Here is a 14470-nt window from a genome sequence, read left to right as displayed (position 1 = left end):
AGGGTTTACTACAGGACACTGTGAGGAAGACTGTAGTTGGCCACTAGAGATCTCAGGTGGACCATAGACTCATTTTGGACTATAGAATAGAGCATGCCATATCATACCAATGAACACGTTAATTAATTACAGGAGATGATATGAATATGTTAATGAATTACTGGAAATGTACTGAATGTTTATAATTAATATCTATGTAAACTGCTTGACTTTTGGATAACGCTCACTCATCTTTGTGAAACTATTTGCATTTGCACCCAGTGCTGCAATAAAACACCACCAGCCTCCTGATACCCCAAAATGAGTCTTAGAAGTTTTTCTTGCAGCTGGCTGGTGAGAGGTCTTGAGCACAAGCTCTATGAGGAGAGGTTGAGGGAACTGGGGTTGTTTAGCCTGGAGAAGAGAAGGAGGCTGAGGGGAGACCTCATTGCTCTCTACAACTACCTGAAGGGAGGTTGTAGCCAGGTCTTTTGTAGTTGGTCTCTTCTCCCAGGCAACCAGTGGCAGAACAAGAAGACACAGTCTCAAGCTGTGCCACGGGAAGTTTAGGCTCAAGATGAGGAGAAAGTTCTTCACAGGAAGAGTGATTTGCCATTGGAATGGGCTGCCCAGGGAGGTGGTGGAGTCACCATCCCTGGAGGTATTCAAAAAAAGATTGGATGTGGCACTTGGTGCCATGGTTTAGTTGTCAGGTGTTAGGTATTAGGTAATGGGTTAGACTTGATGATCTCTGAGGTCTTTTCCAACCTGGTTGATTTTGTGACTTTTCAGTATCAGAGGAGATGTGATTGGTCATAATGATATCTTAAACAGCTTGAGGCAACTAAAGGTGACATAGGGATTTACCATTTATCAATATGCCCACGATCACTCTCACATTCTGTTATACCTCCTACCAAACTTTGTAAATGCCATACCAATGGTTTATGGCAATAATTGGTCAGCTGGGGATTAATCACAACATTTTGTCCATAGGGACTCCTCATCCTGGTTGCCTTGTTTTCAAAGCAGGTTGTTCAAGATTATCTGACCTTGTGATTCTGTGATTACCTGATTTTAATAATTTCATCTTTTTTTCTTGACATCCATACTGTGGCCCAGAGTGGTGTCAGTCTGTACCAAGTACTCGTGGAGAGACACAGGACAGCAGCGTCCAGCAGTGTGACAGCAGGATCATAGACGTTCTGGGCACGGGATATTGGCCAACGAGCCACCTGTTTTTAACCGACCCGTTGAAGAAAGCACAGCAGAGACGCCGCCTCATCTCACTTCTCCAGGCCGCTACCATACCGTCCCGGCAGCGTCCCGCCGGGGACTTTTCAGAGCAAATCCGTAGGACAACAAATTACCTTAGGGGGCGGGGCCATGCAGATAAGACATCGCACGGCATGACGGGAGCTCACCGGCCCGCCACAGAACCGGGGAGGAGCAGCCGAAGGCGGCTCTGGCGGCGGGGCAGGGTGTCGGCGGAACGGGGGTGTCGGGATGAGGCGTGGTAGAAGGTACGGGGGTGTCCGCGTGGTGTGGGGTGTCCGTGTGTTGAGTGTGTGTGCGGCGTCGTGCGGTGGCGTCGTGCGGAATGCTGAGCATACTTACCTGGCAGGGGAGACACCATGATCAGGCAGGTGGTTTTCCCAGGGCGAGGCTCATCCTTTGCACTCCGGGTGTGCTGACCCCTGCGATTTCCCCAAATGCGGGAAACTCGACTGCATAATTTGTGGTAGTGGGGGACTGCGTTCGCGCTCTCCCCTGGTGTCGCGGTGCAAAAAACAGAGGATGTGTAATGGGCTGCTGTAGGTAGCTGGGTGATGGTACTGCAATTGGGGCTGTGAGTGGCGCTGGCAGCCGCAGGGTAGGTAAGCGAGGCGCGGAAAGGGACTTCGTCCCGATCCCAAGATGTCGCTGTGGGGCTTTGCGGGGCAGCAGAAGCAGAGGCCGTTCGGGGGGCGCAGCGCTGAGCGCAGGCAGCCAGGGGGTTCGGTGTCGGTTTAGAAGGTATGGGAGCGAAGCGGTAAGCGATGGAACAAGGCAGGTTCCCTCGCGGCAGAGCGAGTGGTCTGCAGCGGCCCTGGGCGAGGCCGCAGCAAATGGGCATGGTCCCCGTCGGTTGGGAGTGCGAGCCGGAGCCGAGCGTCGCCATTTGACAGCTCTTGCGGCAGAGGTCTGTTGCCCAGGGGCGGCAGGGGAACTGCAGAAGGAGGAGGAGGGTGAGGAGATGTCGGTGCGAAGGTCGCTGGGCGTCGCGCGGTGCGGACGCCGGAGAGACGCGTGAGGCTGGAACGCTGCCGTGGGGGAACCTAGGGGACCCTCCTCTGCACTGAACGAGCATTTGTCTGTTTTTGTAAACCCAATACCAGGGGAGAGCGCGAACGCAGTCCCCCACTACCACAAATTATGCAGTCGAGTTTCCCGCATTTGGGGAAATCGCAGGGGTCAGCACACCCGGAGTGCAAAGGATGAGCCTCGCCCTGGGAAAACCACCTGCCTGATCATGGTGTCTCCCCTGCCAGGTAAGTATGCCCAATGTTCTGCACGACGCCACCGCACGCCGCCGGACACATATCTAAGACACGGCACCTGTACATCCCATGGACACTCCATCCATCCATCCATCCATCCCACCACGCCTCGTCCCAGTATCCCCGTTCCGACACCCTGCTGTCCCGCTGCCGCCAGAACCGCTCTCGGCTGTGTGGCAGGCGGGTGAGCTCCCGTCATGCTGCGCGGTGTCTTATCTGCATGGCTCCGCCCCGGACCCCCACCCTTTTTCAGCTCTTGCATTCCGGGTCCTGAGGTTGCTCCGCTGCGGTAGAGACAGAGCTGTGCCGCTCCCTGGCTTCTCCGAGCTGCCTGCCTCCCCGCAGTCAGCCTCCCCGCTTTGGTGCCGCTGCCCCACTGTCCCCAGCTGAGACCTTCGTGATGCCCATGGAGCAGTCCCGACGCCCTGTGGTGTGGCGATCTCTGCTCCATCCGGCACTCGGCTGCGTCTATCTGTTCTAGGAACCCAATACTGATAGCTCCGCTCACCACCATCCCCCCGGGACCCAGCTGTGCCTCCACTGAACCTGGCCGCATGTGACACGGGTGACATTTATTGTCCTTTTGCTTTCAGGCACCTCTGCTATCACCGTGGCTATCACAGGTCACTGCATGTGGCTCATCAAGCCCAAGGAATCATGCAACAGCATTCCCTGCCTTCATCCCTGTCCCAGGAGTCATCATAGAATCACAGAATCATGTAAAGGTTTTTGTTGGAAAGGACCTTTAAGACCATGGGGGTCCAATCATTAACCCAGCATTGACAGGTCACCACTGTACCACATCACTGAGTACCACATCTACATGGCTTTTAAGCCCCTACAGGGATGGGAAATCCACCACTGCCCTAGGCAGCCTGTTCCAGGTCTTAACAACCCTTTCCATGAAGAAATTGTTCCTCATGGGCAACCTAACATTCTCTTGGCACAACTTGAGGCTGTTTCATGTATCGCTTTTTACCTGGGACAAGAGATCAACCCCCACCTCAAACCAAGCTCTTCAGGGAGTTGTACAGAGCAAGAAGGTGTCCCTGATCCTCCTTCAGGCTAAACAACCCCAGTTCCCTCAGCTGCTCCTCAGTGCTCTAGGCCCTTCCCCACCTTCACTGCCCTTTGAACACACTCCAGCACCTCAATGCCTTTCTGAGGTGCAGGGTCAAAACCAAACAAGTATTTGAGCTGTGGCCTCACCAGTGCAGTGGGATGATCGTTACCCTAGTCCTCATCTCTGCACCAGTCTTTCCCTGGTCCCTGGGACCACAAAGCCCAGGGTGACAGTGGCATCCAATGCTTTTGCCTCTCCCCCATCCTGTGTCACCAGGTTCCCTGTGTACAGCACCCTGCCCATGGTCTGTGGCACCTCTGGCCCCTCAGTTCCCACAGCGCTTGTCCCCGAGGCTGGGACATGTTTGCTCCTCACGGTCCCCATCCTGGCTACACACTCTGCATACTCCCTGCAGTGCCTGAGCTTTGTCAGGGACTGTCCCTGCTGGGCTCCTGGTGCTGTGCCTGGGTTGGAGAGGCTATCTTCTGAGTGTTGTCACAACTGTCATCCACAGACTGGCCATGATCTCTTGAGATCTCACCAGCACACAACAGATGCTAGGCCAGGTTATAGGATCACAGGATGTTAAGGGTTGGAAGGGACCTCTGAAGATCCAGTCCAACCCCCCTGCCAGAGCAGGACCATAGACACAACCCCAGCTCTTTCAGCCTATCCTCGCTGAAGATGGCTTCAGACCTTGGATCATCTTTGAAGCCTCATCTGGACTTTTTCAGATAGGTCTGTATCTCTCCTGTGCTGAGAGTACCCCAGACTTGGACACAGCACTGTAGGTGGGGTCTGACCAGAGTGGAGCAGAGGGGCAGAATCTTCTCCCTTGACCTGCTGGCCATGCTGCTCTGAATGCAACAGAGTAGACAGTTGGCTTCTGGGCTGTGAGTGCACATTGCCAGCTCCTGTTCAGCTTTTCACCCACCTGCGCCTCCAAGTCCTTCTCCACAGGGCTGCTCTCCATCCCTTCATTGACCAGTCTGCACTGATACCAGAGGTTGCCCTTACCCAGGTGCAGGACGTTGTGCTTGGCCTCATTGAACCTCAGGAGGTTCACATGGGCTCAATTTTTCATCTTCTACAGGTCCCTCGGGATGATGACCTCAGGAGTGTCAATGGCACCACTCAGCTTGATGTCATTTTCAAATTTGCTGAGGGTGCACTTCACTTGATTCCACTATCTGTGTCACTGAAGAAGGTATTAAACAACACTAGTCCCACTACAAACCTCCGAGGGACACCACTTGCCACCAGTCTCCATCTGGACATCAGACAGTTGACCACTACTCTCTGTCTGTGTGACCATTCAGTAAATCTGTCCTTCTTCAGCTGAAAGAGAATGATGTTTTAGGTCACCAAGTCAAAGGCCAGGCTGGCAAAATTCATACAATTTCCTTTGTCCACTGATGTACTCACTCCACCACAGAGGGCCACCAGGTTGGTCAGGCTGGAGTTGCCCTTGATGAAGCTACACCAGCTGGAATCACCTTCCTGTCCTCTGTGTGCCTTACCAGAGCTTCTAGGAAGACCTGCTCCATGATCTCTGCAGGCACAGAACTGAGGTTGACAGGCTGGTGGTTCCAGGTTCCTCCTCTCTACCCTTTTCACCCACAGGAGGCCTGGAGCCAGGCCAGGGAGTGGCCAGGACAAGGTTTTAACCACACGAGTTTTATTTTAAATAAAACCGAACATGGATGCAGGCTTTGCGACCGGAGTGACGGACCAGACAAGCGATGCAACGGGAGGGACGATGGCTGGGGCGAGCTCTGCCTGCCACTCTTGGCAAACACACCCCAGCAGTGACCTGGCCGGCTCAGCCCCAGGGAGTCCTCTGTAGCCATGGGCAAGAGAAGAGGACTCCATGGTGGTGACAGGCTCCCACTCTGGGATCCTCAATCCTGGCTTCTGGTGGTTGAGTCCCTCCCTTGCTGCCTGCACCTGCATGTGCAGGCAGATGGCCATGTCCTCAGCCAGGCTGCGGTTTCTTTATCACCTTCCCAGGAACCTGAAACGATATCTTCCTCTTCCAAGCCATGTCCTCTCTGCAGGCTGACGAGAGGCCATCGAGCTCCATGCAGTGGTCCCTGGCTCCAGCCTCCCGCTCTGGGGCTGGCAGGGTGCAGGCAGCACACTGGCACCCTCCACCCCAGGACAACCACCCTGAGGAGGACTCGTTCTTTCCCTCTTGCTCTCACACAGCAGGGCAGGCGGGGACACAGGGGCGGCTGTGGCACTTGTGCCGGAGGGGACAACGGAAATAAATACAGGGGGTAGGGGTGGCGAGGGCTGGAGCCTGTGCCCTCCCCCCCAGCCCCCGGCGGAGGTACAGCTGTGTTCCTCGCTGGGTGGACATCAATGATGGAGACAGCGGCTTCTCACCGGAGCTGCTGGACGCCATGATGGAGACTAATGGCGTGTGACGGTGCAGGGCGAGGCGCACGGGCTCAGGACCTCAAATGTCTATGGTGGGGGGAACAGCGCGGGGCGGGGCGCGGAGCGTGCCGGGGCTAGTACTCGTCCTGGTCCTCTGGCTGCTGCTCCTCCAGCTCATCATCCTCTGGTGGGGCAAAGCCCTCCTGGCAAGGGGGTATGAGCAGCCATCAGCCCAAGGACAGCATGGGGTGGGCAATCCTGCTCCTGGCTGGCTCCTGCCTTATCCCCATGGACCCTTCCAGCATGAGCAAGGGCTTCAGCAAAACCCAAACTGCCCCTCTGGCACCAAATGAAGGAGACCCTCTTCCCAGCGAAGCCCAGAGAGCAGAACGGAGGGGCTGGAGGTCCTTGGGGGGTGGGCAGCAATGCCTAGCCCTCACCTCTGTGGCGTAGAGGACACTGATGATGCCGGTGATGATGGGGCTGTTCTCATTCTCATGCTCCTGACAGATCAGCTCGATGTCCCGCAGCTTGCTGAAGTAGAAATCCCGCTCCTTCTCCAGCCCATCCACCGTCAGCTTCAGGTCCATCAGCTGCAGCAAGGGGACAAAGCCTTTAGCTCAAAGCCCCCACATCTGTGGGATCAGCACCATCCCCACCCACCCAGGGTGCTCCCTGGTCCCACCAGCAGCCCCAGCAGCAGGCAGGGGTGGGCACAGGTCCTGCCTACCTGCTGGTTGAGCTCCAGGATCTGTGCATCAGCCTCAGTGCCCCCGTTACGAGCTGCGGGAGAGTTTTTCCGGAGGATGCTGCTGGGAACGTTGCTGAGGCGAGCTGGGTTTGATGTGTTCTTGGGGCCGGTGGGAGAGGTTCTCTGGGGGACTTGACAAGAGATGGGGACCAATGGGTTAATACCGGTCTGGGGGGATGATAGCAGGAATCCCTCCCTGCATCGTGTGAGGTGCATGGGGCCAGCAGCAGGCAGCAAGGGCAGGCAGAGCACTGAAGGCTGAGCCATGACTCCACGCTGTCTTGACTTCAGGCTCCTCCTCTGCCTCAGTCTTCCTTGGTAAATCTCAACCCTAGCCCCCTCAAGAGGTGCTTGTAGCCTAGCTGGGGTTTGCTGTGGATGGAGGGGGTCCAGTCCTTAAAGAGGCTCCTGCAGGGTTGGCACAAGGAGCCCACAATGACCACAGAGCATCACTCATGGCTGGGAGCAGGCTGGCACAGTGGAAAAGGCAGCCAGGGTGGGGTATGGGGGAGTATAAACCACACACAGACCCAGGGTGAGCAGGATGGAGGCAGCTGAGCCTTGCCCAGCTCCCCACTGGGCAGTGTCACCGCTGCCCTGCTTGTCCCTGAAGACCCTCTGACCCACCCCTGATCAAAAGCAGGCAGCATAGTGGGGCACAGGCAGGGGTGGTGGGGGTAAAGGTTGTAGGGGAGACACCCATCTGCGGCCAGAATGACGTGGGGTGCAGGAGGGCAGGGGGGCAGCGCTCGCCGGGGAGGACCCGGACATTACCTGCAGTGCCAATGGGTTTCTTGGGTTTGTTGAAGATGTGATCACCTGGGTTTGGAGGGGGTGTGACGTCCTGGCCCTGCCGCGCCAGAAGCGGGTTGTACTCCTTCCCGTCATAGTTAGCATCAAAGAACTTCTTAAACCACTGGATGAACTCAAAGTTGTCCTGGAACTTGCCCTTCACCAGTCTCTCCACTGCGATGATCTGCGAGGGGGATGGAGAGCAGGTGGTAGGGCTGCCCTCTTGGCATGGCCCCCACCCCACTGTGACCCCCTGCCCACCCCATGGACCTACTTTGTCCACTCCCATCTTCTTGAAGGCAGCCTGCAGCACCTTGAAGTTGTGGATGTACTCGTGCTCCAGCTTGGCCTGGAACTTGACCTTCCGCAGGTGGACGCAGCCAGGGAACAGCATGTCCATGAACTGGCAATAAGCAGCCCCTGCGCCAGGGCCACACCGTGGCGTCAGCAGAGGGGGTTAGCAGCACACCGCCACCATCCATGTCCCCATCCTTGTTCCCCTGCCACTGGGACCCGCTCCTCACCTGAGCAGAGCTGCTCAATTTTGGTGTAGTTGAGCTGGAGAGAATCGTTGACCCAGGCAAGCATGTCATGGCGGCTCAGGTTCTCACTGGTCACCGATGTCGAGTACACATTGACGGCCATGCCCCAGCTGCCAAGAGATGGGCATCACGCTGGCATCACCACTCTGATGTGACCCCCACCTTGGGTACTGTGCCTCCCAACCCAGCCCTGCTCCATGTCAAGGGTGGCAGGACTCAGGGTGTCCATCCAACCCAGGCTCCAGCATCAGGGGACACTAGGGCTAGGACACTGAGGACCCCCAGCCCCAGCTGCATCCCCAGGTGTAGGAGGCATGAGGGTCCCTGGCAGCCCTCTGACAACCCACGTGGCCAGGTGGATCCCTCCCCTGAGCAGGGGCAGCTGGGTGGGCCATGTCATTGGGTGTTGAGAAATGGGACCCACCGCAGGACATGCATGAAGTGCAGGATGTGGCTCACAGGCAGGGTGTCTCAGGGGGATACAGGCACCACTGAGGGCACTGCCCCTGTGCCAGGGTACAGCTCCTTCCCTGTGCAAGGCCATGGGGCTCCCAGGGGCCAATGCTGGCCCATAAGCAGCTTACACCCCCCCCTTGCAGCCCTAATCTGCTGGGGTCAGGATCGGGGTCCATTAGAGCAAAGCTTAGAGGGGCAACATCTGTCAGTAGGCACAGCCACAAACCCGCTCCCAGATGGTGGAGGGCTCTGCCCAGGCACAACAGGACTGCAGACCCCACTGTCATGGCTGTGCTATGGCAGAGCACCAAGGAGCTATGCTGTGGAGCTGGGGGGTGGTGTCCCATGACACCATCCCACCAGCTCCCACCAAATGTTTCAGAGGAGAGACTATCCCTGCTGTGCCCTCCCCGAGTGAGGGTCCCCTTGCTGCACATGCCTCCCCACCTCCCTCACCCCACCCCCCCCCAGCACAGCAGCAGCAGTGTTAATCCGCTTCCCACTCCCTGGTGAGCGGGGGGAGCTGCAGGGTGTGGGCCCAGCTGCCAGCCAGGGGCTCTGGGTAGGGAGTGACCCCCCTTTGCCCCTCCTTGGCCCTCCATCACTCGCTTAGCCCCACTATCCTACCACAGCCCAGGGTGTTGTGTGAGGCTGGTGAGGGGGAACATTGACTGCACCATGCCTGCACTATGAGCATGAATGGGAGCAGGACCCCCTGACACCCAGCAGAGAGGAGTTGTGGGTGTACCCGTGGGGGGCCGTGGAGTGCTGCCACCTCCCTGGGCTTGTGCAGAGGGAACGTATTGGTGGTCGCAGACCTCCCCACACTCACAGCCTCGGCGCTGCTGTGACTCAGCACCGGTGATGCACAGCCACACAGCCCAGCTGCTTGAACGGCCCCCAGCAGCAAAGCCGGGCCCGGACCCTCGGTGGGACCTCCAGCATCCCGTCCCAGCCCACGCAGGGTCAATGTCACCGTGAAGCAGCAGGGGTGCCGGTATTTTTAGCCGCTGGAAATGAGGCCCCAGCAGCCCCCGGCACGGCGTAGGGAGCACCTCAATCCCCGGCGAGGAGGACCAAAGCCACCTATCGTGCCGGCCACATCGCCCGTGCGAACAGAGGCAGGCCGCCCTGCACAGACTGGGGCTGCAGCAGGTGCCCCCGCGGTCCGGCAGCACTGAGCTGAGTCATGCGCGGCGGACAGCCAGAGCCACGGCACTGCGGTGCGGCCGCTGCGCTGCAGCCAGAAAAGCCACAGCCTTTGCCTGATGCCAGAGTGGGCAGGGGGCTGCCTGCCCACCCCACCCAGGAGCCAGCAGCCGGCTGATGACCCTCCCCCACCCCGGTGACAAACCCCCGCTCCCTGCCATTGCCGTCCTTTCCCAAAATAGCTGGGAGCAGCTGCCGCATGGCAGTGCCGGAGCAAGGATGGGACGGGGTGCTGGAGGCTCCCCGGCAGGATTTGGCCATCATGCCGAGCCACGGGGGTTAGCTCTTGCTCTGCTCGAGCTTGGGGGTGCGGGGGGTTGCATGGTGTCTGGAACCAGCACACAGCTCTCTGGCCTCTGCCAGCGTTCTGTGTAGAGTGCATGCACCAATGGGGTACACGATGTGGGATGGTGCACACACTGCTGGCACCAGGGTGGGCACATCCCGATAAGCAAGCCACCCACCCCGCCCCACACTGTGAAGTGCCCTGCATGGCCAGGCCCCAGGGCCCTTTGCCACACCACCACTGGGGGTCCGGGTAGGCAGCCCCTCACCAGGGATGCTCCCCAGGCAGTTAGGTGGCACAGAGACAGAGAGTGAACAACTCAAGCATGGCTCCAGGCACAGTGCAGCTTCCAGTGCAATCTCAGTGTCAGTGGGGCATGGCACCAGCAGAAACCTCGCCCATTCCTGGCTGAGGGCTAAGCCCAGCACCTTCCTCATCATCTTGCCAAGCAGGAAGGAGCACTCACAGCACCCCCTCACGACTCAGGATTTCCACCGTGCTTCCCAGCAAGCTGCCAGTGTTGGTGCCCCGTGCCTTGGTGCAGCCAGGGCCTCCCCTTTGCCAAAGCAAGCCAAAACCCGTGTCAAAGGCTGCAGGGATGGGTGTCACTGTGTGGTGAATCCAGGTGTCACCACAGCAGCCACACCCTGGAGCGCTGCTGCCAGCCACACCCCAACTCTTGCACACTCTGTCATGCACCCTGACCCTGCTCTGGCACCGGCATGGCATAGCCCCAAGCATCCACAGCCGTCAGTACTGTAAGGGGACTCTGCCTGGGCACAGAGTGACACCCACTCTCTGAAACACCACACTATGTTTCCAAACTCTTTGTGGTAGCACCAAGCATGTCCCAGCATAATCACAGGGAAGCCACTCCTTGTGCCAACCCTCTGGCTCTGCTGCCACCCCAATGCCAGATGATGGACACACAGAGGGAACGTAGCCTCTGGCCTGGCCAGTTTGCTGCTGCTGCTGCCACCGCCTTTTGCAAGAAGAAAAGGATCAAAATAAGAAGTTAGTCCCAACTCGTGGCGTGCCATGGGGAGAGGAGCTGCTCTGGCATGGGGCTCAACGCACGGCTGCCTCGGTGTGGGGTCCCCAGGGAGCAGCAGCTGGTTTGGCAGTGCTGCCCTTGCTGCCAGGCCGGTGCCTCTGTGGTGGTGGGATGCAGAGATCCGGGGTGCATACCCTGTCATGCTGGGCAGCCCCCCCTGCCTTGCGCTGCCTGGACGTCTGGCCAGCCCTGCTGCCGGGACAGGGGGGGACGCTTACCGCTGCATTTTAATTGTCCGGCCGCAGAGCTGCTAATCAAGGCCCAACAGCGAACAAAACCCTCGGGTGTGTCTCTCTGCCCTGTCCCGCCGGCGTTGCCGGGGCGTGGAGAGGTCGTCCAGCCTGGCTCCTCGCACCAACGCTGCCGGGGAGATGGCGGCAAGGCACTGGCGTCCCACGCCGCAGCCCTCGCTGGGCCGGGGCCGGTGCGCTCTGGCCAAACAAAGCGAGAGGAGAATGAGGCCGGCAGCCGTGCTGAATGTGTTTGCTCAGCACCAAGGTAGTGGTGCCAGCGCGGGCTGCCAAAGCTGGGCACCAACTGCGTGCCACTGCAGCTACTCGGGGGCCGGACGGGCAGCACTGCCTACCGAGCCTCTGAGTTGGTGCTGACCCCTCACCATCTGCACCAGCCTGGCAGCACCGTTGTGGCAGAGTGAGGTGGGCTGCTGCGACTCACAGCTTCTATTTTGGGAGTCGTCCTGGTGGCTTCTCAAGTGACAAATACGCGAGGGGGGTGGCAGACAAGCCAGTGAGGGCTGAGTGCTGCGCAGAGCCGCTGCAGTGCCACCCACTTCATCTGGCAGCTGGCAGGCAGTGTGGGCAGGGTTGCCCCGGCACTGGCAAAGGTGGCCACTTGCATTTGCCATCGTAGATGTCCACCCCCATCCCACTTCCCCCTACCCTGAGGACAGTATCCCCATGCTGTGCCACATAAGAGCTCATGCATGGCAGATAGGTTTGCCTGGGCGCAGACAGCACCCAGCTCCTTGCCAGGTCCATCCCCAGCACCTTTTCTGGATTCCCAGGTCTTTAGCAGGTGACAGCACCCATCCCAGCTTGTGGCAAGGGAAATCAGCCACTCATGCACCAGGAGCTTGTGGCTCTCCTGGTGGTTCCTGGCTGATGCAGACATGGAGAACAGTGAGGGTGGCCCAGCCTCATGGGTCCCTCTCTGCTCCACTCTGGCTAACCTAAATAACTTGAAATAGCAGCAGTGGGAGCATGTGCAGAGCTCAGTGACGCTGGCAGCGCCTCCCATAGTACCCGTTCACCCATGCCAGTGTCCTCATCCAGCACTGCATTCCTGAAATATTAATGACAAGTGCCTTTTAATGGCTCAAACCTGCAGGCTGGCAGACCCAGCATGGGGAGAGCCACTCATTGGCACCCCATGGCTAGAGACATCCACACCAGCCCATCTGTGCTGTGACAGAGCACCCCCTGACCTCGACATCCTCTCATGGGCAATGGTCAAGCCACTAGAGGAGATGTCCCACGTGCCAGTGTGCCTGTGCCACTCACTGGGGAGAACTGTCCCCCACCATGTCCCCATACACAAAACAACCATGCTAGCACACGATGTCCCCAAGGAGCCCCAGGGGCACCAGAGGGGTCAGGATCTGTGTACCACATGCTGTGGCTTTGGGGCCACGTGGTGAAAAGGTCATTGGTGGATGGGGCTAGATGTCCCATGAGATGGTAGCATTGGTGATCATGCTGCCATCTTGCCTGTGCCCCACTCGTCCCAGGTGTGACACCATGCCGGAGTCACCATGAGGATGATGGACAGGAGTGCATCATGCTCTGACAGGTCACCGTGCTGCTGACCATGCTCTTCTGGACTGCTCTGGCCAAGCCTGTGCCACGGGGACTCTGCCTGCCTGTCCTAGGAGCATTACCCAGCACCAGCACCCTGCCGTCTGTGGGACAGGGGCCAGTAGCACCACGAACCCCACACCTGGCAGAGGCTCGGGTCCAGCAGGACCCGTACAGCCCGGGGGTCTCCCCGGTGATGTCCAGTAACTGGTGATGGTAGTGATGCCGTGTAGTAATGACCAGTAACCGGCGGTGATGACCCGTGACTGGCGTTGCGCGGTACCAGGAGGCCCCGCCGGTGCCAGGACTACAGCTCCCGGCGTGCTGTGCCCTTGCCACACCGTACCGTGCCGTACCGGGGCCGCGGCCCTGCGGGAGACGCAACGGGGACGCAACGGCCAGATCCCGCCGTCACTGACATCGCCGGACTCGGCCCTGCCGGTCCCCGGAGCTCCCCTCTCCATCCCCAGGCTGGTTGCCACCGCGGTCACGGCCGCTCCATCCCCTGTCCCCGACAGGGCCGCTCCATTCCCGGGCCGCCCAACCTGTCACAGCCGCACCATCCCCAAGGGCACCGGATGGACACCCCCACCCCACCCTTACCGCTCCGTCCCCCGGATGCTCCATCCCCTGAGGCCCCGTCGGCCACCGCGTCGGGTCCCGGGGATGGCAATCGCCAGTACCGGGATGCGGGCGATGGCGGCGGCCCGATGCGGTTCTTCCAAGTCCCTCCTCGCGGTGCCGCCCCGCACTCACCGCGCTCGAGCCGCGGCCGCTCCTCCCGCCGCTCCGCACCCTCCGCACCGCGTCGGGCTCGTCTGGACCGGGCCGGGACCACACGGGTAGCCCCGCGCATGCGCACCAGCTGCCGCTCTCTCTGCCGCCCCTCCCCGCGGGCGGAGCCGGGCCCAGCTCGCCCCGCCCCTAACGCCATGGCAACTGCGCTGGCCACGCCCACCCCCGGGCCTCTCCCTCTCGCACAGCGCCCCCTGGGGACCGGTGGAGTCTGTCTCTTCATCGCCGGCACGCCACAGGGACCCTGTCAGGGCATCCTGGAATCCCAGAGTTTCCTGGGATATTTGGGACCCATCCTCGGCAGCACAGAGTTCTTGTGACACATTTCAGAAATTTCAAAGATCCCCTCGAGACCCCAGTGGCTCCCAGGACCCCTGTAGATAGGGATCCCCTGGGGATACCTAGTGACTTTCTACATGGTGTAACAATGGGCAAGGGAAGACCAACAGATGTAATTTCTCTGGACTTCTGTAAAGCCTGTGACACAGTCCCCTTCAACGTCCTTCTCTCTAAACTGGAGAGATATGGATTTGATGGGTGGACTGTCCAGTGGATAAGAAATTGGTTGGATAGTAGTAGTGGTCAACAGCTTGATGTCCAGATGGAGACGGGTGACAAGTGGTGTCCCTCAAGGGTCTGTACTGGGACCAGTGCTTCTCACTGTGCCCATCAATGATATAGAGAGTGGGACTGAGTGCATCTTCACCAAGTTGGCAGATGATACCAAGCTGAGTGGTATGGTTGATGAGACTGAAGGAAGGGATACCATCCAGGGAGTTTTGGACAGGCTGGCCTGAGGAGAATTTA

At 59.0% G+C, this 14470-nt stretch overlaps 1 protein-coding gene and 2 non-coding genes across 4 annotated transcripts; 1 reads left to right on the top strand and 2 right to left on the bottom strand.

Annotated features, from left to right (window-relative positions):
- Nucleotides 1–1588: 1588 nt before the first annotated feature.
- On the top strand, nt 1589–1752 carry LOC128969191 (U1 spliceosomal RNA). The gene has a single exon (XR_008489156.1). It is a non-coding gene; the product is annotated as a U1 spliceosomal RNA (small nuclear RNA).
- Nucleotides 1753–2354: 602 nt separating this feature from the next.
- Nucleotides 2355–2518, bottom strand: LOC128969190 (U1 spliceosomal RNA). Its single transcript, XR_008489155.1, has one exon. It is a non-coding gene; the product is annotated as a U1 spliceosomal RNA (small nuclear RNA).
- A 3552-nt stretch (nt 2519–6070) lies between these two features.
- Nucleotides 6071–8161, bottom strand: MAPRE3 (microtubule associated protein RP/EB family member 3). Of its 2 annotated transcripts, none has more exons than XM_054383524.1 (6): nt 8032–8161; nt 7782–7927; nt 7490–7691; nt 6695–6846; nt 6405–6557; nt 6071–6167 (listed from the first exon to the last, which is right to left on the bottom strand). In XM_054383524.1, exons 1-6 carry the CDS (start codon nt 8150–8152, stop codon nt 6099–6101), a joined length of 843 nt encoding a protein of 280 aa, XP_054239499.1. In that variant the 5' UTR covers nt 8153–8161; the 3' UTR covers nt 6071–6098. The 2 variants fall into 2 exon arrangements, with proteins under 2 accessions (XP_054239499.1, XP_054239497.1); XM_054383522.1 differs by having other exon boundaries at nt 7535–7691; nt 8032–8152.
- Between the last annotated feature and the right edge of the window lie 6309 nt (nt 8162–14470).

The sequence above is a fragment of the Indicator indicator genome, chromosome 9 (genome assembly GCF_027791375.1).
Source record: "Indicator indicator isolate 239-I01 chromosome 9, UM_Iind_1.1, whole genome shotgun sequence".
Classification (NCBI taxonomy): Eukaryota; Metazoa; Chordata; class Aves; order Piciformes; family Indicatoridae; genus Indicator; species Indicator indicator.
The sequence above is the reverse complement of the archived record's forward strand: the minus strand, read 5'-3'. Positions and strand labels throughout refer to the sequence as shown.

Coding starts and splice junctions, on each gene's coding strand:
- MAPRE3 (XM_054383524.1), bottom strand. CDS start 8,152: ATGGCCGTCAATGTGTACTCGACATCGGTGACCAGTGAGAACCTGAGC. Junction 7,928..8,031: donor AATTGAGCAGCTCTGCTCAG/GTGAGGAGCGGG, acceptor GCCCTGGCGCAG/GGGCTGCTTATTGCCAGTTC. Junction 6,168..6,404: donor GTGTCCTCTACGCCACAGAG/GTGAGGGCTAGG, acceptor CCCCCTTGCCAG/GAGGGCTTTGCCCCACCAGA.